The 24,233-nt window shown below is 34.0% G+C and overlaps 1 protein-coding gene across 6 annotated transcripts in view; it reads left to right on the forward strand.

Moving 5' to 3' along the window:
* VPS13C (vacuolar protein sorting 13 homolog C) overlaps nt 1–24,233 on the forward strand; it is a 171,051-nt gene that overhangs the window by 35,248 nt on the left and 111,570 nt on the right. For 4 of the 6 annotated variants that reach the window (XR_011540992.1, XR_011540995.1, XM_070623496.1 and 1 more), the window contains exons 7-19: nt 360–425; nt 685–794; nt 3,912–3,971; nt 6,430–6,489; nt 7,317–7,397; nt 8,249–8,306; nt 9,819–9,946; nt 11,159–11,265; nt 12,084–12,255; nt 13,439–13,501; nt 21,545–21,674; nt 22,233–22,327; nt 24,046–24,188. Coding sequence is in view for 3 of the 6 variants with exons in the window: in XM_070623496.1 (XP_070479597.1) it covers nt 360–425; nt 685–794; nt 3,912–3,971; nt 6,430–6,489; nt 7,317–7,397; nt 8,249–8,306; nt 9,819–9,946; nt 11,159–11,265; nt 12,084–12,255; nt 13,439–13,501; nt 21,545–21,674; nt 22,233–22,327; nt 24,046–24,188 (1,273 nt within the window). In the remaining 3 variants the exon portion in view is untranslated. The remainder of the gene's footprint in view (nt 1–359; nt 426–684; nt 795–3,911; nt 3,972–6,429; nt 6,490–7,316; nt 7,398–8,248; nt 8,307–9,818; nt 9,947–11,158; nt 11,266–12,083; nt 12,256–13,438; nt 13,502–21,544; nt 21,675–22,232; nt 22,328–24,045; nt 24,189–24,233) is intronic. The other 2 variants (XR_011540996.1, XM_070623506.1) reach the window with 1 other exon arrangement.

Consider the following 24,233-nt stretch of genomic DNA (forward strand, 5'->3'; position numbering starts at 1 on the left):
AACTTTTCTCTGAAAGTTTTATATTCTGTCATTATTACATTTCCAATATTTTGGTAAAATTGAAATTAAAATTAAACTTTGTACTGTGAGAAGTCATAAATATTGTAAAGGGTGTTGTGGATATTTTACCCAATTTCTGTATAATTGTACCTGCCAAGTTATTTTCTAGATTAAAGAAGGTTATTCTAGACTAAAGAAGGTTTGTGAATTTCCATTTGAAACGAAATAAGTCAGTTTAGAATAAAGGTGAATTGTACCAAAATTTGCTGACAGGAAGAATTCTCTTGTTTTCTTTTCTGTCCTCTGGTCTGCTAACTTGCATTTTATCCTTTTCTCACTAAAATGCTTCCACTGAGAAGGACGTAAACGTAAAAAGCACAAAAAACATTTTAAGAAACCTTTTAAAGGTCTCGATCGCTCAAAAGGTAGGTAAAAGTAGTTTTTATGCCATGTGTTATTTATACACATTGCCACTTGATTTCTGTCTTTGAAGGTAAAATGAATGTTAGATTACAGTGTAACTTCAAAGTAAGTTTTAAGTTGGAAATGCTGATTAAAATAAAACAAGGATGCTAGGATAGGCTGTGATTTCCATTGAGTAGTGCTTTAGCAGTCCTTTGGTCATTGGTTATGTGGTATCTGAGAATTTCCACTCTTGAGCTTGTATTTTTCTATTTTTTATAGATAAACCGAAAGAAGCCAAAAAGGATACATTTTTGGAAAAATTGGCAACTCAAGTAATTAAAAATATACAAGTAAAAATCACAGACATTCACATTAAATATGAAGATGATGTAAGTAATTTTAGTTTACTCTATAAATTAGTAATTAAGTGTGTATTTTATGATACTGATCCTTGATTTGTCTGTATATGGATTATCATTACCTGGTTTTAAATCCAAGATTGATTTTTTTTCTGATAAGTACACTACCATATCTCCTTTCCTCTGTCAGGCTTTTTTGTTCTGTCTGTAAATATATCGTAAAACCACCATAGACTCCTTTTCTAGAGCTAAAATAAGAGATTTCCAGACTGTCCTGTGTTATTTATTGTGAAATTTGTTTAATGCTGTAAGACTTATACTAGTATAACTTTAAGGCACTAATTTGTTTTATACCGACAAAAAGGTTAGTTCTAGGAGGTGAAGAAATAATCAATTTAGTGGTAGTCGGTAGAGAGGAAACTCAAACCTGGTCCCTTGACTGCTAGTCCCATTCTTTTTATGTTCCACCAAGTTGAACTGAACACCCACAACTACTCAAATCCATGTGCAACAATATATTTAGAAGCCCAACTTGGCCTATAACCAAAAATTTAACATTATTTCATTAACAATTGTTTTACTGTTGAGTTTTAAAGTGTTAACAAATATTTTGAACTTAATATGCTTTGCTTTATTTCAAAGTTTGCAACATATGTAAGAAACCTTGAATTTTTTTATTTACCTAAGAAATTAGAAATGTTATTCCGTTTCTTTCAAAATTGAGTTGCATTTTTTGTTTTTAATTTACTTTACATTTGGATTGAATTAAAGCAATACAGACATGTATAGAATTTATTTTCCTTTCCTGATTTGTTCCTTATGTAACTTAATATCCAGTAAGACATACTTGTAGTTTTTCAAAATATGCCATTTCTATTTTATCTTTTGACTTTATCTTTTGCTTTTATATAGTCATTAGACTGAATTTTTTTCTTTTTTGTGATGAAGATTTGCTCTGAGATTTGCCAATCTTCCTTTTTTTTTGCTTGAGGAAGATTAGCCCTGAGTTAACATCTGTGCCAGTCTTCCTCTATTTGGTATGTGGGTCACCACCACAGCATGGCTTGATGAGTGGTGTAGGTCCACACCTGGGATCTGAACCCACAAACCCAGGCTGGTGAAGCAGAGCATGCCGGACTCAACCACTGTGTCATGGGGCCAGCCCCTAAACTGAATTTTTTAAACAAATAAATGTTTAAAAAACTAACTCATCAATACCCTTGTTTATAAAAAACTTAGAAAAATAAAATGTACTCAACACATCATGGAAGTGAAAGAATTACTTTAAAACTAATGGCATATTGATAAATGAGAACCTCAGTTTGAACTTAAGCTAAGCTTTTTTACTGGGCAAGTAAAGTTAGAAAGGTACATTATTTCTCTCTAATAAAAGAATACAGAGCCAGCCCTGATGGCCTAGCTGTTAAGGTTCAGTGTGTTCCACTGTGATGACCCGGGTTCAGTTCCTGGGTTCCTGGGTACAGAACCACACCTCTCATGTGTCAGTAGCCATGCTGTGACAGTGACTCACGTAGAAGGACTAAATGAACTTACTATACACAACTATGTACTGGGGCTTTGAGGAGGGAAAAGGAAGGGGAAAATGAAAAAAAGGAGGAAGATTGGCAACAGATTTTAGCTTAGGGCAAATCTTCTCCTGCTCCCTCCAACCCCCCAAAATTACTGAGATACACAGGAGTGGGATAAGTACATCATTTATGTTTAAATTGATGTCAGTGACAAAATAAGATCTAAAAGGAAAAGAATTAAAAAGTGTAAAGGGGTCTTGTATCATTTCTCTTTCAATGTGATTACCTGAATTATTGTATCTAGAAGAATAATGAAAAATATAGAATGTAGGAAGTGGGGGTAGGGAAAGTACAACAATTTATCCCATAGATGCTTGTGGATGATAGTAGTAGTTTGTGAGTAGTGCATTAGCAACTGAGGAGTTGTGTTTTATTATAGTTCCTTCTGAAATAGCTGCAAGTTATTTTGAGCTATTTACCTGTAGGTATAAAAAAGATAAGGGTGGGAATAAAGGAAAATATGTTTTGCCACAAATCATAATATATTTTATATTAAAAACAAAGCTCATGGGGCTGGCCTGGTGGCATAGCGGTTAAGTTCAGCATGCTCTGCTTTGGGAGCCCAGGTTCGTGGGTTCGGATTCTGGGTGTGGACCTACACTACTCATCAAGCCATGCTATAGCAGTGACCCACATACAAAATAGAGGAGAACTGGCACAGGTGGTAGCTCAGGGACGATCTTCCTCAAGCAAAAAGAGGAAGATTGGCAACAGATGTTGGCTCAGGGCCAGTCTTTCTCACCAAAAATTGAAAAAAACACAAAGCTTGCAAAGCTATTTGTGCTTTTTAGCTTTACCAGAGCATGCATTTCTCCTGTTTGAGAGGCTCTATGTGACTAGACTCTGGAGTCCCTATTGGATGATTTAACATGTTATGTTTTTTCTTCACTTTCTAGTTTCCTTACTTTCTGTCATCACCAAAAATCTCTATGACTTTTGGACATCTTTAAGATGTCTAAAACAATGACATCATACACATTGTGGTACAGTTTAAGCATTGTGTATAAATATAACTTAGATATTGAAGATCAGAAATAGAACAGAAGTTTGACATTGGCAGATTTTGGGTTAAGAGACTGAGGAAATTAAATATTAAGAATCTTGAACATTTCCTATCAAAGTATTTTTTAAGTGTCAAGGAAACTAAAGATTTAAAAAGACAGATCATATTTCTAAGTGTGAAAATCTTAAATGTTTTAAAAATAATTTAGTGTTATCTGAGACACCTTGTTTTATTTGTCTATGAAGAGCATCTTTAATGATAGATGTAAGACTGTCTCTTTGTAACTCTCTAGACAAGAATCTGTCGAGTCATAGTGAGTCTTCTTCTAGTAAGAAAAGAGTTCTACTGGGAAAGTATCATATCAGTGTCATGCCTACAAAATATGGGTAATCCCAGCCATGTTATTGCCTTCCTCCTCTTTCTTTTCCATAAGTCCATTTGTGTTGTGTGACTTTCTTATAAACCAGTTGCCCTATGTTGCCTCCTATAAAGAGTAGAGCATGGATTCACTCTCACCATCAGTATATTTTAATGTCACCTTTTCTCGTTTGATAGGTCACTGATCCAAAGCAGCCTCTTTCATTTGGTGTCACACTGGGAGAACTTAGCCTATTGGTAATGTTGGTCTTATTTAAAATTTCTGTGGAACCTGTAAAATATTATTTCTAAGTCACAGGATGAATTGCCTAAAATCAACTATTACTACAAATAGCTATTTTATTTTTGTGTATAATCTTTCTAGAGCTGTTTTAGAAGTTCAAAACTTTTAGTGATGCTTTTATTACATTCTCTAATTATTTTAGTTTGTCTTTGAATTTGACAAACATCAAAATGTCAATATCAAATGTTTTGAAAGAATTAAAAGCTATATTCTTAAACATATGGGAAAGTAGGGGAGGATAAATTTCTATAGAGTCATGTTGTCATTCTTGGTATAGGTAGGTGGAATTTCCAAATAGCTTATACGTGTGTGCATGTTTATATGTATGTGTGTGTGTATATATTATATTGAGATGTATATAAGATAATTTAAGTATTTTATAAGGCAATTTGGTTTTTCTCTTAAAGGCCTTTAAGAATAGGGAGTGTGTCTATTTATGTTGGACATTTTTATTTCTATTACGGATAACTATGTGGTAAGAAATGTGTTTTAAAGTTAGGGACAATGAGCAGTAAATCATACTAAATACATGTTTGCCTTATCATTAGTTATATGGAGAGGACCTTAGTAGGGAAAGAAGAAACATGAAAAAGAAGTAGACTGCCAGAGAAACAGAAAAAGGACATGGTTGCATGGGGGCCTTAAGAATGATACAGGCATACGGAGAAGTAGAGATACACGTTGAGTTGAAGACCAAGGCAGAAATATTAAAGAAAAAGAAATGGAGAGACAAAGGAAAGGGAGTCAGGGAAGTCAGTGTTTAACATATTGTTTATCCTTTGCCTCCTTTCCAAAATGAATTTAAAGTAGCTTTTGATAAAAAAAAGAAATATACAATAACACCTGTAAAGAGACCAGAATCTGTGTTCTGAAAGGTAGAGAGATAATTTTTCCAGAAAAATTAGACTAGCGATATTAGTCAGAAGCGATCACAGTTTTTAACTTTGAGCTTCTAGCAGACAAAACAAAAAATTCAAAGTAGTCATATACCTCCCATTGACTGATAACAGGCATACTCATGCATAAGAATAATGCATAGTTTCCTTAGTGTGCGCTGTTTGAGTCTCTGTATCTTTTTGCTCAGGCTCTTCATACTGTTTTCTTTGCCTGTATTACTCTCTTCCCTTTGTCTCCCTGGAGATTCTACTCAAGTTTTTATACTTATGTGAGGTATTATCTTGTCTTTCTCTCTCCTTTTTTAGTTCCCTCTTAGAATTTACCATTTCTTCTTTTGTGCTCCCCAGTTAAATATTTTCAAAGCACTTGTAACATATTGTTGTAGTGGTTACCATGTTGCTCTCCTTCTATCTAACCTTCATTCATTCACTGATACAATAGTATCTATATTTTAGTGTTTTCATGGTGATTCAATGAGATAGTTTGTGTAAACCATTTGAAACATTGTCTGGCTCAATTATTTCTTGCTTCACCTGCTGCATTGACTATTACAACAAGAATAACAGCAAACTTACCTCTTTCTGTATCCATACCACTCCTCTCTTCTATCTTTCCAGTTTCCATCTAACTCTTACTACTAAGGTAATCTTCCTGCCTCTGATGTGGATCCCATCCTCCCCTATGTCCTCAGCAGCCTTTTTTCCTTCCCTCTCTCCCTGCCTTTCTTCCTTCTTGCTATCAATTTCTTTCTCTTTCCTAAATCTTCAACTCCCCTTCCTTCCCCCGCCCCCACTTCTTCTTACAAGCATTTAAACACCTTCAAGTCTCTCCTTTACAACAAAGTTAAAAGGCCTCTCCTTAACCTTCTCCCGCCTACCCAGGCCCAATTTAACTGCTGTCTCTTTCTCTTCTTTCTAACTAAACTTTTTGAGAGAATTTTCTTCCTTTACTATCTTTGTTTCCCCATCTCCTAGTGACTGTCCACCCACTGTACTCTGACTCTACTGCTCCACTGAAACTGTTGTCAACAAGTTCATCAATAATGCCCTGGCTGCTGAATAAGTTTATTGTAGTTTATCTCATGTCAGCATTTGGCACTGCTGATCATGCGGGTTTTCTAGAAATACGGTCATGCTGTGATTTCCATATTCTCCTGGTTTACTTCCTATTTTGCATTAACAGTTTTTTTTTTTTCAAAGTGTATGGACGTTCTTCAGTAGCTTCTAGTCCAGCTCTCTGGTTTTATTCGTACCCAGTTCCTACTACAGTTCAGGCACATAGGAGCTCAGTAATTATTTTCTGGATGAATGAGCTCAGTGAAATTAGAACCCCCTCAATTCTATTTTCAGTGTTCTTTGATTTTGTCTTATAGATATGTAAAGAAACAGATAGCTAACATTAGCTAGAAACCTTTTCTTCCTAAGTTATTTTGTTACAGTTTACAAATATAAGAGCACTATTTTGTGATATAGATTATATATTCTTCATTTCATAGATATTCTCTTTTTCTTTTAGACTGCAAATAAACAGTGGACTCCGTGCATATTAAATGAAGCAGAAAAAATTATATACAAGGTATTAGACTAGATTAAAATCTTCTTATTATTTTCCTAGGTACAAACACTTAATGTATTTTCTTGAACAAACTTTGATGGAGCAGAATGGGCCATTGGAATGTGAGTTAAAAGTTTAGGGTCTAGTTTTGGCTCTGCTACTTATTATGTGACCTTCTATAATCACTTATTTTGAAGTTTAGGTTCTTCACCTAGCATATAAAGAAACTGGATAAAATTAATATTTCCCAAATGATATTTTATGGAGCATTAGGTAACTGAGATATTATTAGATTTGTAGAAAAAATATTCTCTAGTCAGGTAAGTTACTGAGTAAAGTACTAAGCTGTTCATAAACAGGTATGTTTCATTTCTTTTTAAACCACAGGACTTCACAATACTTTAAATATGCTAATAAACTTGTGAATCTTCAAGAGGGATGTTTAGTATATGGCTTTCCCCACCTCATTGGTCAGAGGATCCTATCCCCTCAACCCTCCCTTGAAACAGCCATTCCTATTCACTGGAGGAATCATGTCTTTCTTACTCAGCAAAACATTTACAGGGTCTGTTTAATACTAAGTTCTCAATAAATATTTGATAATTGAATGAATGAATCTCCTTGGAAATAGTGTTCCTGGAAGCACCATTTAGCAAATGCTAGATTAATAATAAAGTCTCTGAATAACATGCATTTATTTCCCCCCATTTTTGCATTATTTTCTTTCCTTTAAAAGTTCAAAATGGCAATTGGATAATTTTGGCCTAGTAAATATGAGAATACTCTTTTAATATTGACTCATAATTTCAATGTGTTGGTTGCTTGACCTCTTTCATTTTCTTTCGCAGCTTATACGACTTGACAGTCTCAGTGCCTACTGGAACGTGAACTGCAGCGTGTCTTACCGGAGATCAAGGGAACAGATCTTGGTAATTTCAGTTTATGCCTGGAAGAGCTCATCACACTGCCTAAATTTGTTTAACATAAGAGGTCCTTAATGAGGACAGGATATCAGCCTTTTGTTTAAGTTGTATATAGCTAAATCAGAAGTGTGAAACACAGTTTTTGGAAGCACTTTTGTTTTTGAAGATCTTTGTGAAATCATTCACTAGACAGTGAGATGAGAATCTATACTGTTAAATTAAAACTGCGTTTATCGTCTTTTACACTCTCATTTTGATGGCTTTCTGGTTACACTGTGGTGTTTCATATGAGAATGATTACTTGAAGAGTATTGTAAAGAAAGATAATACCTTTCAGATCTGAAAAGTATATCCTTGGTGAATGGTTTAAGTGTTTGTGATGATGATTTCCTGAACAATCAAAGATTAATTTAAAATTTCAGTGTACTAAGCCAGTCTTAGTCGTGTTTATTTAGTTAGAGGACAGAGGAAGAGCAGTTGAATTTTCTGAACTGAATTAATTCCAGGATTCTCTCTCTTATTTCTCAGAAAGATACTATAACATGATTTGCCTTAGCTGAGAAAGTGTTTGAGATCCCAATTCATGGATGTTTATACATATTTTTTTTAAGTCAGGGGAACACAGTGTTATAATGTTGTTTATAGATGTTTAGAATTTTAAAAAATTATCTATTTCTATATTTCCTTCTAAAGAAATATATCTGTAAATAATGCTCAGTGTGTTTTTCTTGTGGACTCCCAATTACAAAGAGGGGAATAAAGACGGTGATTTAAGAACCAAGTGTTTTTTTGTATATGTGGCTGAATATGTGTGCATTTTGTTTTTCATTCTTATATAATTCACATTTTTTGTTTAGGATCAGCTGAAAAGTGAAATTCTTACAAGTAGCAAAATACCCCCAAACCATCAATATAGTAAGTAATGACAAAAGTTTATTTCATGTTACAGGAGGCATGGAATTAAATATTTTAATTTACTTTTTCTGATAAGTTACTTTGACAAAGAGGAAGTATTAGTTGTATACCTTAGTTTTATGATATGGCATATTTGGATTATAAGGAATTATTTAGGAATGGGTTATAATGCATAACACTGCTGGAGAGTAAGAGAGAGAAGGGCAGTGTGACTGTAGTTCACTCCCTACTGCTAACCCCACTTGACCTCCATGTCTTTTTCGTACCTTGTTACCATCTTCTTTGTTTTAGAAATTAGGTTTTCCTTTTCTTTTCTTTGTTTAATAACTGAGTCTCTGATATCTTGGTATTCAGGTCACCCCTAGCATGTCACTCTTGCCTGAGTAAGACACTAACCACTCTAGAGAATTTTTTAAGTGAGCTTTTCTATTTCTTGGCAGCCTCACCTTTATTTATTTTTAAATAGATCTCTAACAAAGCTGCCTGCTTGTTTATTTATCCCACTTCCTCCATTTCAGTTTTATTCTAAAGAAGCTATTGGTTTATTTTTATTTAGTATCCTTCTTTATGTTTGTTCTCAGCCTTCATGTCCATGTTCTGCCATATTCCATATTACTCTGGTTCACTCTTGTGTTTTTCATATTCTTTTATAACTAATTACCATTGTATGAGAGTTGGCATTTTCTCTTTATGTTCATAGACCTCTCTAAGATCTAATGGTGATAAAGTTTTCAAATGCTGCTAGTTTGTGAAAGCATTTAGTTTCAATTGTGAAAGAACTAGTTCAGAAAAATCTACAACTTTGGTCCTAGGCAATTCCACTCATAAATAACCTCTAAATAAATTAAAATTTTTATACAGTCTTATGCAAATTGTAAATATAAGATATCAAAATTTATGTAATTTTAATATTATTCACAGTTAAAATTTATGACTTTCTTTGCCCTTTCATCTTCCCTAATATACCTTTTCATACTACTTCTCAACTTCAAAAATATTTTCTTTAGTTGATTCTAAGATTATATAACAATCATTTTGAAAACAGTAAAGTAGTAAGCAGTTTTTTCCTGGGTAATAAGAATTATATATGTAATTCTGTTCCTAAATTCTGCCAGTGATTAAATGACACAAATTAACCAAATTTTGTTTCCTATCTTGTATTAGTATTTTTAATGAATAATAAAATCATTAACTATTTTGTAGCAAGGAAGAGAAGCCTAATTTTACACATACTGTGAATAACTAAGAGTAGATTGGCTATATTTTGTACATTTCTTACTTAGAAGCATACAAGTACAGTTTCCTTCTTGGTGATTCCATTTTAACCACAGAGCTTGACAGTTGGTATTATGCAGGTAAGTAGTAGATGCTTAAATATTTTTTGGTAGTGATTTTTTAACTTTTTTTTTTTACATACTTTTGATCATTTTTCTTCACTTTCAGAGTAACAGTGTTTTCATAATTATTTACATGTAATATAAACATATCTTATGTCTTCCTATGTGATATAAGTTTTCCAGCCAATATCAGCCTCTGCAAAACTCTACATGAATCCTTATGCAGAAACAGAGCTCAAAACACCCAAACTTGATTGGAACATAGAAGTACAAAATATTGCCATTGAACTGACTAAACCTCAGGTAAGATTCAGTTGGACATTTCTAGCTTTAATTAGCATTGAATCTTGACTGCTTTTGTCCTTTTTGATTATTCCTTCTCCAGTGCTCTGGTGGTTCTTTTGGTATGTTATGATGAAATTTGACTCCTAAAAACAGATATATATATATGTTTTTAAAAGAAAATAAATATCAAATTTAAGAAATACTTTCCTTCATTTTATCTGATCTTTTCCTTATTGGTAGAGAATCTTACCAAATTATAGTTAATGACATTATTCCCACTTAATTCCCGGTTCTTGATGAGGATTTTAATGTGCTTTTTCTTCCTCAGATTTTAATAGAAGACACTCTTATATTAAACACTGTTTACTTAATGTTTAAAACAGCTATGTTGGCAGCTTCTGTTGTTTCCTAAGTTTGGTTATTTGCCCAGGGGATAACAGAGCTGGAGAACTGGAAGCAAAAGGAGGCCAGGGGCTTTCGCTAATTGAACTTTTAGCCCAGTGCAGTACTATAAAAATATAATGCAAGTTGTATATGTAATTTTAAATTTTCTAATAGTTATACTAACGAAGCAGAAAGAAACAATGAAACTAATTAATAAAATTAGTAACATTTTATTCAACCTAACATATCCAGAACATTATCATTTCAACATGTAATCAATATAAAAAGTTAAGATATTTTACATCCTTTTCTTTTTCCTTAAGTTTTCAAAGTCTGGGGTATATTTTACATTTATAATACATTAAAGTTCAGCTATTTACATTTTAAATGAAATTATTTATGCAATAATTTTTTGACCAGTTTGAAAATCAGCTTGTACGTAGCTACTGCTGAAGTGATGGACCAGAGGAAAATGTGTAGTTTTAGGAACAAGCGTGTTCTATGTCACTGGTTACAGATGCCATATTTCTATATTAAAGATACCATTGTTTCTAAGATGTGCATTTATTTCACACTTTAGCATATTTTAAAATAGGATATATATAATTATTGGTGATATTACAGTTTAATCAGTGGCAGTTTTCTTTTGTAGCGGAACTTAAAAATTATGTTACAACTTATAATTGAAAGTGTTTTAAATTCGATGAAATACATTACTGAGTTACCTGGCAACTATAATGCTCATTGATAGGGAATTTGGAGTCTCACTACACTGAAAATATAATAAAATTTGGTGTTTCTTCATGTGTGCAATGTAATAAACGTAGCATTGTTTTGTTTTAATAGTACTTAAGTATGATTGACCTTTTGGAGTCAGTGGATTATATGGTTAGAAATGCTCCTTACAGGAAATATAAACCTTATTTACCGCTTCATACCAATGGTCGACAATGGTAAGTTAGAATTTTTTTTAACATATAATCATGAAGTTAGGGACTCTCAGAGTTAAGACACCTTTGAAGCCATGTAACGAAGCTGCTTTTTTTTTTAATGACAGGAATGTCTGTCTTTCTTTCTTTCTTTCTTTCTTTCTTTTTTTTTGGTGAGGAAGATTGGCTCTGAGCTAATATCTATTGCCCATCTTCCTGCTTTTGCTTGAGGAAGATTTTCACTGAGCTAACATCTGTGCCAGTCCTCCTCTGTTTTGTATGTGGGACACTGCCAAAGCATGCCTTGATGACCCGTGTGTAGGTCCACTCCAGGTATCCAAACCTGGGAAGCCTGGGCTGCTGAAGCAGAGTGCGTGAACTTAACCACTACATCACCAAGCTGGTCCCAACATGAATATCTTTTATCTTATGTCCTTGTTACTTTTTTCATAAAAGCATTCTCTTGTACTCCTGCTTCTAGATTATTCCCTAATTCTTAACTTAGCATTCAAGACTTTCAGTGTTTTTTATCTTACTGCCCTCTAGTCACCCATAAGGACTCAATGTTATAATCAAATTGGGATGCTATTAGTTTTGTATAACATGTCATTCTGTGCCTTTGTAATTTTGCTTTGGCATACCCTCTTCCTGGTTTGCTCATTTTGCAGTCTGTTTAAGTCAGAGAATTGTACTGGAGAATTGAAATGTTATTGCTGAGTTTCATAGGAAGACAGTTTATAAGAATAAAAAATGTAACAGTGTAGATCTAAAAAGTTAGTCTTTTTCCTGCTTTTTCTTAAACCTTTATATTCAAATATGCATTGATAAAATTTGATTTGCAGGTGGAAGTATGCAATTGATTCTGTCCTTGAAGTTCATATAAGAAGGTATACACAGATGTGGTCATGGAGTAACATAAAAAAACACAGACAGTTGCTCAAGAGTTATAAAAATGCCTACAAAAACAAGCTAACCCAGACTAAAATCTCCGAAGAAATACAGAAACAAATTCAGGTATATCTTGCATATATTGGTGAAAGGTATTATTTGTTAAATCATCTTTTAATGTTAATTCTAAATTTAATTTGAATTAAAATACAATTTTAGAAAGAATAGAACTGGTTGCTTTTTTGAGAGAATTTTATGGGAAAATGCAGAGTATTTTTTCCCAGTGTTTTTCTTCTTAAAAAAAAAAAAAGCTTCCCGTCCTAGTATCAGATAAAATGAGGTTACTGTGAGCTATTTGGAGAAATGTGTTTGGTTTTTATAATAATGTTTAGAAAATCAATATCAGAGCTGCTCAAATATATTTATTATTAGGTAGATGTATATTATTGGTTTTGTCAGTGGCTTTTTTTAAAGAGTTCAAAGTATTATTTCTCAAAAACAACTCTTAATCCTTAAGATAGGAGGAGTCTTATTTACCCCCTTTTGAAATATAGAAAACTACCACACTGAATACATAATTTGCTTAATATCTCATGATCTTGATCATATAACTATTTCTGCCACAAATTCATAATGTAAAGAATTAATTGAATTCCTATTATTCTGAAATATATGAGAATCACTAGTATTATATAGTAGAAAAAGCATCAAGCTTCTTAATATCTCATGTCTGGTGTTCTCATGTATAAAATGGAAACAATATCTGTCTCACTGAGTTGTGAGAATTGCATGAGGTAAGACCTGACACACACCCAGTACATATTAGATTCCTCTTACATACTTTTATGTTATAAGTTCCCCAGATCAGTTTGTGCTTTAGCCTACTTGTTGATTTGCAGAATTTTACATTCTTAAATTTTGTGTTTTATAATTGTGGCTTTAGTACAATGGTTGTAAAATAATGAAGAACAGAGTTAGAAGTAAGAACCGTAAGGATAATACCTAAAACAAGTCTTCCTCCTAAATATTCTTGATTTCATTTGCATATATGGCTATCTGTGTATTGTAATGATCTCATTAAAATTCTTATTTTCATATTATATTTAATGAGGTTTTACTTTCTTGGAAAACTTATTGCCCTTATTGCAAAAATTAAAAATATAAAAGCCAAGTGTACCTTTAAATTTATACTTTCATTATATCACAAGTACTGTTTGTTTATGGACTAGACCTAGAAATGATAGAAGAAAAAAATTTTTTTAATCTAATGACTATTTTTCTTGTTTACAAGTTTCTCTTTCTTTTATAGGATTTAGAGAAGACTTTAGATGTTTTTAACATAATTTTAGCAAGGCAACAAGCACAAGTTGAGGTAATCATTTTTGTTAGCTGATTTTATGTTTTAAACATGTTAATACTACTCCTTTAACCCTAGGATCAAGAAATCTAAGTTTGGGAAGTTGTTGAGATTTATTCAAGTAAGAATAAAAGTTGAGTTTTCATGGACTAATTTAGTCTCAGCAGGAAAAAATTGGAATATTGGAAAAAATAGCACTAATGTGAAGGCAAAAATTTTATAACCAAAAATTTGAAAATCCTCCAGAAGAAAGTAAAAGTCATCCATAATGCTAACGATATAGAATGCTGCTGTTAACATTTTGACATATAGGCTTCTGGTTTTACTCCCATGTGTATGTATCTACTTTTTTATGCTTTTTATCCCCTATTTCTTTCACTTTATCTTTACTTTGTTTCTTCTTCCCTCCCTTCCTTCTTCCCTTCACCTATCTACTTTCTTTCCTTCCTCCCTCCTTCTCTGCCTCTCCTCTTCCTTCCTTTCTTCTTTTCTTTTTCTTCCAAAATTTTCCAAAATCAGTCTATTTATAATGTTTCATAATTGCTGATTTATCCCACTTGGTACCTTATCCTCATTGTTCCATGTCCTTTCTATAATTCTGGAACATGACTTCTTTGGTAATTAAAAAAATAAGTTACAAGTACTACTCATTATAGAAAAGTTAGAAAGTATAGATCTACAGAAAATTGAAACAGCCATTATCTCATACACTAAAGATAACTACTGTTAGTACCTTTCTGTATATTCTTTTAGTCTTTTTTTATTCATGGATCTCTGTACACATATGCATATTTTTAAATGTGATTAAAACATGTGCACTTGTTCATTCATTTACTTAGCAATTATTTAGTGCCTGCCTGTTGTACTAACATTATGGTTAAGAATGTGGACTCGGGAGTTAGATAGTCTGGATTCTAATCCCAGCTTTGCCGCCTACTACTTGTGTGACCTTGGGCTAGCTATTTAACCTCTCTGTGCCTCAGTTTCCTCACTTGTAAAATAGGATTAATTCATAGGGTTATTGTGAGGAGTACAGATAGTCCATGTAAAGCACTTAGACTACTATGTGCCTGGCACATAGTAATTACTGAATAAGTGATTTTTTTTCTTTGTTATTATCATTTGCATTAGCATACATGAGTGAACAATACGGACAAAAATTGCTTACTTACATTCTAGTAGGAAGAAGGATAATAAACAAAAACATAAATAAAAGTAAAGGGGAAAGGGTTATAGAGAGTGCTGGGCTAGGCAGTGGTGATGATGGGGGTTACAATTTTAGATAGGGTGGTCAGGAAAAGCCTCACTAAGGAGGAAACATTTGAGCAAAGACCTGAAGAAGGTGAGGGAGTCAACCAGAAAGATACCTGAGGGAAAAGCGTGCTAGGCAGAAAGACCATAGCAAGCTGAAAGGTTTGGGGATGGGAGCATATCTGGCTCATTCAGGGCATATCTGACTAAGTAAAGTGGTGAGAGAGTTGAATGAGTGGTGGTTAATGAGATCAGAGAAGATAGTGGAGGAGTGGGAGGGATGCTTGTGGAAGTTGGTGAGGATACCAGATTTTGTAGGGTCTTATAAGCAATTGTGTGAGTTTTGCCTTTTACTCTGAATTGGGGAGTAATTTTGAGAACAGCATGATATAATCTGACTTATATTTTAAAACTCATTCTAGCTGCTATTTTGAAAACAGACTGTAAAAAGGAGGGCAGGGGGAAAACAGGGAGACCCGTTAGGATGCTATTGAAATATTTGAGGTGAGAGATACTGGTAGCTTGGCTGAGAATGGTTGCAATGGAGGTGATAAGAAAAGCTCAGATTCTGGATATAGTATTTTGAAGGTAGAGCCAGTATTTCCCAACTGATTAGATATGAATTGTAAAAGAGAGAAGTCGGAGACGACTTTGAGGGTTTTGGCTTGGAGCAATTAGAAGGATGGAGTTGCCGTGAAATGAGATGGGGAAGACTGGATGGAACAAGCTTGGGTGGGATGGGAGAAGATTAGGAGTTCAGTTTGGGACCTGTTAAGTTTGAGCTAACTTTTAGACATTAACGTGGAGATATGGAATAGGCAATTGGATACGTGAATGTGGAGTTTAGAAGAGAAGTCTGTGTTGGATATATAAATTGAAGAGGGGTCAGCACATAGATGCTATTTAAAGCCATGACATTGGGTGAGATCATCTATGAAATTAGAGATGCTAGAGAAGAGGAGAGTTCCAAAGACCCAAAGCATTTTGTTGTTTATAGGTCGGAGAGATGAGAACCAGCAAAGGTGACCATGGAGGAGTTGCCAGAGATGTAGGTGGGAAGCTCTGTGAGTGTAATATCCTCAAAGCCGAGTGAAGGAAGAATTTCAAGGAAGAGGGAGTGATCAACTGATTGGTCTCCTGAGCTGAGGACTGAGAATTAACCATTAGATTTACCAAACATGGGATGTGTCAGTCATTCTTTCTTCAAATAATTTTTTGGTCCCAGTTGTTTTCTTCTCTCCTTCTTAGACTCCAATTTCATTTCTTAAATATATATGTGTATATATCTACACACACACATACACTGACCTCTGTAAATATGTACATATACATGTGCATATATATGACCTTTTGATATTATACCACAAGTCCCTGAGGCTTTGTTCATTTGTTTTCATCAAATCTTTTTTCTCTCTGTTCTTTAGTTTGGATAATTTCTATTGATCTATCTTTAACTTTACTCTGTCCTCAATCATCTCCATTTACTATTGAGCCCATCCTAGGAGTTTTTTATTTCAGATATTGTGTTTTTCAGGTCTAATTCCTATTGAGTTTCTTTCTATAGGTTCCATTTCTCTGCTGAAAATTTCGATCTCCTTCATAATTTCAACTCTATTTCCTTTTATCTCTGTAACATAGGTTACAGTGGCTCTCTGATAGTTTCAACATCTAGCTTATCTGACCATTGGCATCTGGTAATTTTCTTTTCCCTTGAGAATTGGTCACATTTTGCTGGGTTTTTTTTTTCACATCAAGTAATTTTGGATTGTATCCTGGACATTGCGTATATTATATTTTGTAGTCTCTGGGTCCTCTTCTGGAAAATGTCAATATTTTGTCTTAGCACACAACCTGGTTAGGTTCTGATCTTAAGTTGTATTTTGCCTTCTGTGGATAATGTTTTGAATCTCAGTTCAGTTCTTTGAATCTTTGGTATGTTGGTTTGGGTCTATTTTGCACATGAATAGTACAGGAGTTAGTTTGAGACTTATGCAGATGGTTCATATCTCACTTCAGCTTCTGAACCTTTGCTACTTTCATTTAGGTCAGTTTCATACAGGTGAAGCTTGAGTTAGACTGAAATATGTACAGGTTCATCCACAGAATTAAGAGAAATCCCATCCTCTGGCTCTTCCCGCTCTGGGATTTCCCCCTGTACACTCTAGCTTTCATGGACTCCCTTTTCTCATTCTTTGGCCAGACTGGAGTTTCTCTCAGGGGTTTAGCTGCTTGTGCCTCTGCTTTGCTCCATGATTGAGGCTCTCCCTCGGGACAGAGCCGTGTGAAGTGGTTTTCAATGGATGCATAACAAACTTAATGGCTTAAAACAACATACATTTATTATGTCAGAGTTTCTGTGGTTCAGGAGTCCAGGCATGACTTATCTGAATCCTCTGCTTAGGGTCTCAAAATATTGTAGTTAAGATATTGACTGGGACTGTGGTGTCTCTGAGGCATAACTGAGGTAGGCTCTTGGCAGAATTTAGCTCCTTGTGGCTGTGGAACGGAGGACTTTAGTTTCTTGCTGGCTGTTGGCTAGAGGCTGCCCTCAGCTCAGTGTTTTGCCAAATGGGCCTTCCAACATAGACAGCCCACAACATGGCAGCTTGCTTCTGCAAAGGGAGAGAGAAACTCCAGCAAGACAGCTGCTACAGTTTTATGCACATAATCATGTACATCTCATCACTTTTGCCATTTTCTGTTGGTTAGAAACAAGTCACAAGTCATGCCCACACTCTGCTATTGTTGAGAAACTCTCAGTGGTTCTGAATCCTGGCTGCACCTTAGAATCACCTATGGAATTAAAAAAAATACTGATGATGCCTGGAGTCCACTCCCTCAAGATTTGATTTAATTGGTGTGTGGTGGGTTAGGGCATTGTTTTTTAAAAATTTTTTCTATTAAAGCTCCCTGATGATTCTTTTTTTCTCTTTTTTTAATTGAGATTGATAATAGTTTACATCATTGTGAAATTTCAGTTGTACATTATCTCTTGTCTGTCACCAGATAAGTGCTCCCCTTTACCCCCTGTGCTCATCCCCCACCCCCCTTCCCCTGGTAAGCATTGAACTGTTTTCTTTGTCCATTTGTTTGCTTATATTCCACATATGAGTGAAATCATATGGTGTTTGTCTTTCTCAGTCTGGCTTATTTCACTTAGCATAATACCCTCCAGGTCTATCCATATTGTTGCAAATCGGATAATTTTTGTCTTTTTTTATAGCTGAGTGGTATTCTGTTGTATATATATACCACGTCTTCTTTATCCAATCATTGGTCTATGGGCACTTGGATTGTTTCCATGTCTTGGCTATTGTGAATAATGCTGCAGTGAACATAGGGGTGCATATGTTACTTTGGATTGTTGATTTCAAGTTGTTTGGGTAGATACCCAGCAGTGGGATAGCTAGGTCATATGGTATTTCTATTTTTAGTTTTTTGAGGAATCTCCATACTGTTTTCCATAGTGGCTGCATCAGTTTGCATTCCCACCAGCAGTGTATGAGGGTTCCCTTTACTCCACATCCTCTCCAACATTTGTTGTTTTTTGTTTTGGTAATTATAGCCATTCTGACTGGTGTAAGGTGATATCTCATTGTAGTTTTGATTTGCATTTCTCTAATCATTAGTGATGTTGAGCATCTTTTCATGTATTTGTTGGCCATCTGTGTATCTTCCCTGGAAAAAGATCTGTTCATATCCTCTACCCAGTTTTTGTTTTGAGGAAGATTAGCCCTGAACTAACATCTGCCACCAATCCTCCTCTTTTTGCTGAGGAGGACTGGCCCTGAGCTAACATCCATGCCCATCTTCCTCTAATTTATATGTGCGAGGCCTGCCACAGCATGGCTTGACCAGCACCGCGTGGGTGCGAACCCGGGATCTGAACTGGTGAACCCTGGGCCGCTGAAGGGGAAGGTGCAAACTTAACCACTGTGCCACCTGGCGGGCGCCTCCTCTGCCCATTTTTTGATTGGGTGGTTTTTTTGTTGTTGTTGAGTTGTGTGAGTTCTTTATATACTTTAGAGATCAACCCCTTGTCTGATAAATGATTTGCACATATTTTCTCCCAGTTGGTGGTTGTCTTTCTATTTTGTTGATGGTTTCCTTTGCTTTGCAGCTTTTTAGTCTGATGTAGTTCCATTTGTTAACTTTTTCTTTTGTTTCCCTTACCCAAGTAGACATGGTATTTGAAAAGATGTGGCTAAGATCAGTGTCAAAGAGTGTACTGCCTATATTTTCTTCTAGGGTTTTTATGATTTCAGTTCTTACATTCAAATCTTACATTCAAATCCATTTAGAGTTAATTTTTGTGTATGGTGTAAGATAATGGTCTACTTTGATTCTTTTGCATGTAGCTGTCCAGTTTTCCCAACACCATTTATTGAGGAGACTTTTCTTTCTGCATTGTATGTTCTTGGCTTGTTTATCAAAGATTAACTGTCCATAGATGTATGTTTTATCTCTGGGCTTTCAATTCTGTTCCATTGATCTGTGTATCTGTTTTTGTGCCAGTACCATACTGTTTTGATTACTATAGCTTTGTAGTGTGTTTTGAAGTTGGAGATTGTGATTCCTCCAGCTTTGTTCTTTTTTCTCAGGATTGCTTTGGCTATTCGGGGTCTTTTGTTGTTCCATATGAATTTTTGGATTCTTGGTTCTATTTCTGTGAAGAATGTCATTGGGATTCTGATTTGGATTGCATTGAATCTGTAGATTGCTTTAGGTAGAATGGACATTTTGACTATGTTTATTGTTCTGACCCATGAACATGGAATATCTTTCCATTTCTTTATATCTTCTTCAATTTCTTTCAATAATGTCTTACAGTTTTCAGTGTATGGATCTTTCACCTCTTTGGTTAAGTTTATTCCTAGATATTTTATTCTTTTTGTTGTGATTGTAAACGGGGTTGTATTCTTAATTTCTCTTTTGCTAGTTCATTGTTAATGTATGGTAAAGCTTCCTGATGATTCTTAAGGGCAGCAAGGATTGAATACCACTGAGCTATGGTATCCACAGTACTTGATTTGTCATTCACTTTCACTTTGCAAATTCAAACAGGGCCTGAATGTATGCACTCATCTATGGCTTGTGACAGAAATTTTATGTTTTCCCCATGCTTAGTCTTTACATTGTCTAACGCTCCCCTAATCTCCTCCTGAATTACCTACAGATAGTGTAATAGTGCTCTTTTGTCACTACTTTTTTTGAAAGATAGTCTTTTTCACAGGTTGCCTGATTTCTTTGTCTTAAAGATTCATATCTTCTGTTGAACTATGTAGCCTGTATCCAAATGCAACATTTGACTTTTTTTTGAAAACACTTTTAAATTTTTTCTTATTTCTTATTTTGAGTACCTCTTCTCACTAACATTTCAACTCTTACAACTTCCATAGGACACAATGGGGTTAGTTCCATTTAAAAAAATATCTCAAAACTAAAGACGAACACAACAAGCACTTGAATTAACAATATTATGCCTGAGTCTGAAATGAACTCAGAATATTGGTGGCTAAGAATTGATTTGCTTTTGCTGAAGCTTTGTAGTCATGAAAATTTTAAAGTAGAAAGTTCAGTGATAAAATGAAAATAGTATCTAACATTTTCTTGATATGGTTTGCTGGGTACTGTCAGTTCTGAGGAAAATACTATTATCTTCAATTTATGTCAGGAAATTGAGGCATAGACAGGTTAAATAAATTGTCTGAGTTCTACTTATCATGAAAAATAAAAAAAGCACATTAATTGTCTTTGCCAAGAGAATAAAGAAGTTAAATGTTATTTTATGTAGAATATTAAGTAATCATGTATGTATTTTTTACCCATTACATTTCCACCTGCTAAAAATGGATTGGTAAGCTTGATAAAAGATAGTTATGGCTGAGGTATAACTGAGACCTTTGATAGTTTTGTGGGCAAATGTAGACCTATTCCCTTACTGTTTATTTAATATCTAGTTGTTAAAGGGAACTTATATAACTTAGTTTGAACTGAGTTGTTGTTAATCAAACCAGTTCTTTTTACTATAAAATTCAACTCTTTTAATTTCTCTTTTAGATTATTTCAGTTTTTGTTATGCTGAGAGGCTTACAGTATTTACTACCAATTCACAATATTTTAAATTTTAAGTGGGAAAACTATTAAAGTTTACTTATTCACGGAGTGAGAAGATAGAAACTAAATTACTTATCCCCTTTATTCTATTTGTCCTTCTGTTTTCTGCTTTTTGGTTATTTATCTATATTTCACTGAAAATTGGACAAATACAAGGGACAGGAGAAAATCAAGTCAGGATTTGTTGAGAAAAGAGGATGAAATGAGATTCGAGGACTATCTATTTTTACTTATGTTCTACCCGCTCCCGACGTCCACTCTTAGCAAGCCAGCAATGTATATGAATTCTGAAATATGATTGTTTTAAACTAATACTTTTGAGTGGTGGAAGCATCTTCCTTTCAGGGAACTTTTCATTTTATACGTCTGTAGGTCCAGTGGCTCCTAACTTAAAAATTTGCAAGACATATTGCTCAGAAAAATGTTACTTGAAACCTTTACTATATTCCTAACAGAATGGAGCCCCATCAAAATGGAAATAAATTTTCCAGTAAGTGTGGAAAGTAATTTTATGGTGGGACTACATTAACCAAATCATGCTGAGCATCATTTCAGAAGGAACTGGCTTTCTTGACTGTTTCTGACCTAATGCAGTGTTAAAAAAATTTAACCAGTATTCTTACCTGGTTACACCTGAAAATGAAGAGCGCATTTATTCTTTAATTAAATTTTTAAATTTTTATTTTTTAGGTGATTCGATCAGGGCAAAAATTAAGGAAAAAGTCTGCTGACACAGGCGAGAAACGTGGAGGCTGGTTTAGTGGGTTTTGGGGTAAGAAGGAATCTAGGAAAAAGGATGAAGAATCTTTGATCCCTGAAAGTAAGTTCCAAGTCAGATAATTTATTGATAAGAAAAAATATATAAATTGTATTTCAGCCAGTTAGTTGGATTTTATTTCATAATACTTTTGAAATAAAAGTGGCTCAGAGTAGTAAACATATACGTAAGCAAATACATCAGGCTGGGATATTTCTGTGTTTGTCTAAGTAAAATAAAACTGATATTTTTGAGAAAAATTATTTGTGTGAAATTTAAAAAGTTGGAAGTCTCAACATTTAACACTCCTTACTGTTATTTTTACACGGATATTTAATTACACGTCACTTAATTTTTAAAATACGTAGGGAATTCTGAAATCCTTATAGAGACCTAATTTCCTTGATGGTGTCTCCTTGCCTTTTCTTGACCTAAGCAAGCAAATACACGATGTTTTTTTTAACTAGTCAAAGTAGATTATTAGTGAAAATTCCCTAGCTGCTTTTGCTTTCGCATTTGTGTCTATTGATTTTAGGGCACTTGCTAGTTTGCTTTGATTTTTTGATTGTATCTGTAAAACTGGAGGAATTGATTTATTAAAATATTGTCTTTTCTTTGTAGCTATTGATGACCTTATGACTCCAGAGGAAAAAGATAAGCTCTTCACTGCTATTGGTTATAGTGAGAGCACCCACGACCTAACTTTACCCAAGCAGGTAATTATTTAGGTGGTCTAAGAGGTATTTTGTTTCATTTTACAGTCATGTACCGCCTAACAACATTTTGGTCAGTGATGGACTGCACATCTGACGGTGGTCCCATAAGAATTATATCATATAGCCTAGGTGTGTATATATCATATAGCCTAGCCTAGTAGGCTATACCATCTAGGTTGGTGTAAGTGTACTCTGTGATATTCACACAATGATAAAATCGCCTAGTGACGCATTTCTCAGAACCTATCCCCGTCGTTAAGTGACGCATGACTGTACTGTATTATCTTGAACTGGGTTAAGCAACTTATTGATTTTTAGAGTGGGCTAATAAAAATATGTTATCATTTATTTCTGCTTTACTATTTCTTATGTGTTTCCAGTTAGAGCTTACCAGTTAAAAAAACTCTCTTCAACTTTAGATTTAGTCACTTTAGTGAGTGCTGGAATAACCTGATAAAAACTGCTTATAATAGAATTAAATTAAATCTCTAAAAATTTTATCTTTAAAATAAGTGTTTTTATTGTGAAATGTAACTTATATAAAAGAGTGAACAAAACGAAAATGTATTGCTAATTTGATTTCTCACAAAGTGAACAGCGATATAATTACTATCAAGGTTAAAATATAGACCTTGCTATAGATATGGCATTGTTGTGAGATCCATCCTGTTCTTTCACTGGATGTGTTTTGCTCATTTTCATGGCTGTGTAGGATTTGATCATTTGAAAATACCACAACTTATTTATTCATACTTTGTTGATGGGCATTTGGATTGTTTCTGTTTTTTGGTTGTTACATTGCAGTTAACTTCTTGTAAATGTCTTTTAGTGTGCATATGTAAGATTTTCTGCTCAGTATATTCTCAGGAGTGGTGGTGCTGTGTCATAGGATAGGAGTTATTTTTTTTTAAAGATTGTATTTGCCTCTTTTGACCATTTTTAACTTAAAGTTTATTTTTGTCTGATATAGATATCGCTACCTCTGTTTTTTTGGTTACTGTTTGCTTGAAATATCTTTTTCCATTCCTTCACTCTCAGTCTATGTGTGTCTTTAAAGCTAAAGTGAGTCTCTTGTAGGCAGCATATCATTGGACCTTATTTTTTTTAATCCATTTTGCCATTCTGTGTCTTTTGATTGGAGAGTTTAATCCATTCACATTTAAAGTAATTAATGATAAATAAGGACTTACTATTGCCATTTCGTTGTTTTCTAGATCCTTTGTTTCTTGCTTCCTCTCCTGCTGTCTTCCTGTGTGGTTTGATAAGAATCATCTCCCTCGTACTCTGTCCTACCTCCAGTCTTGACCTATCAATTTTTGGGTCAAGATTTTTTTTCTCAGTGTCTTGTTAACTCTCCAAGGTCATCAAGCGGATGTTCTTTGTATTTTGTCCATTTTTTGAGCCAGAGAATTGGTCTCAATTAGTTTGCATTAGTGAAAGTGGCTGACTTGAATCTTTATGCCACAAAATATTTTATTGTTTCATTTTTATTACCTTTATAACAAAGAAAAATGAATTTTCAATGCTTTGTAAATGTTCTATTTGAGCAACAAATTTTATATTGAATTTTCTAATCTTCTTTTTTACAGTGAGCATATTGATGTCAAAACCTACCATATTGTTTTTTGGATCACTTTATAATTCAAGAAATTTAAATAAGAAATTATTAAAGAAAGTATTAATTATGTTAAAATTTTTCATTTATTCTTTTTGTTCAGTATGTTGCACATATAATGACACTGAAGTTAGTAAGCACCTCTGTTACAATAAGAGAGAACAAAAATATTCCAGAAATACTAAAAATTCAGATAATTGGCCTGGGCACCCAAGTATCTCAGCGACCAGGAGCACAAGCACTTAAGTAAGTTTTAAAACACTTATTATTTTAATTTTTATTTCTAGATAT

This window comes from Equus przewalskii, chromosome 1 (assembly GCF_037783145.1).
Source record: "Equus przewalskii isolate Varuska chromosome 1, EquPr2, whole genome shotgun sequence".
Lineage (NCBI taxonomy): Eukaryota > Metazoa > Chordata > Mammalia > Perissodactyla > Equidae > Equus > Equus przewalskii.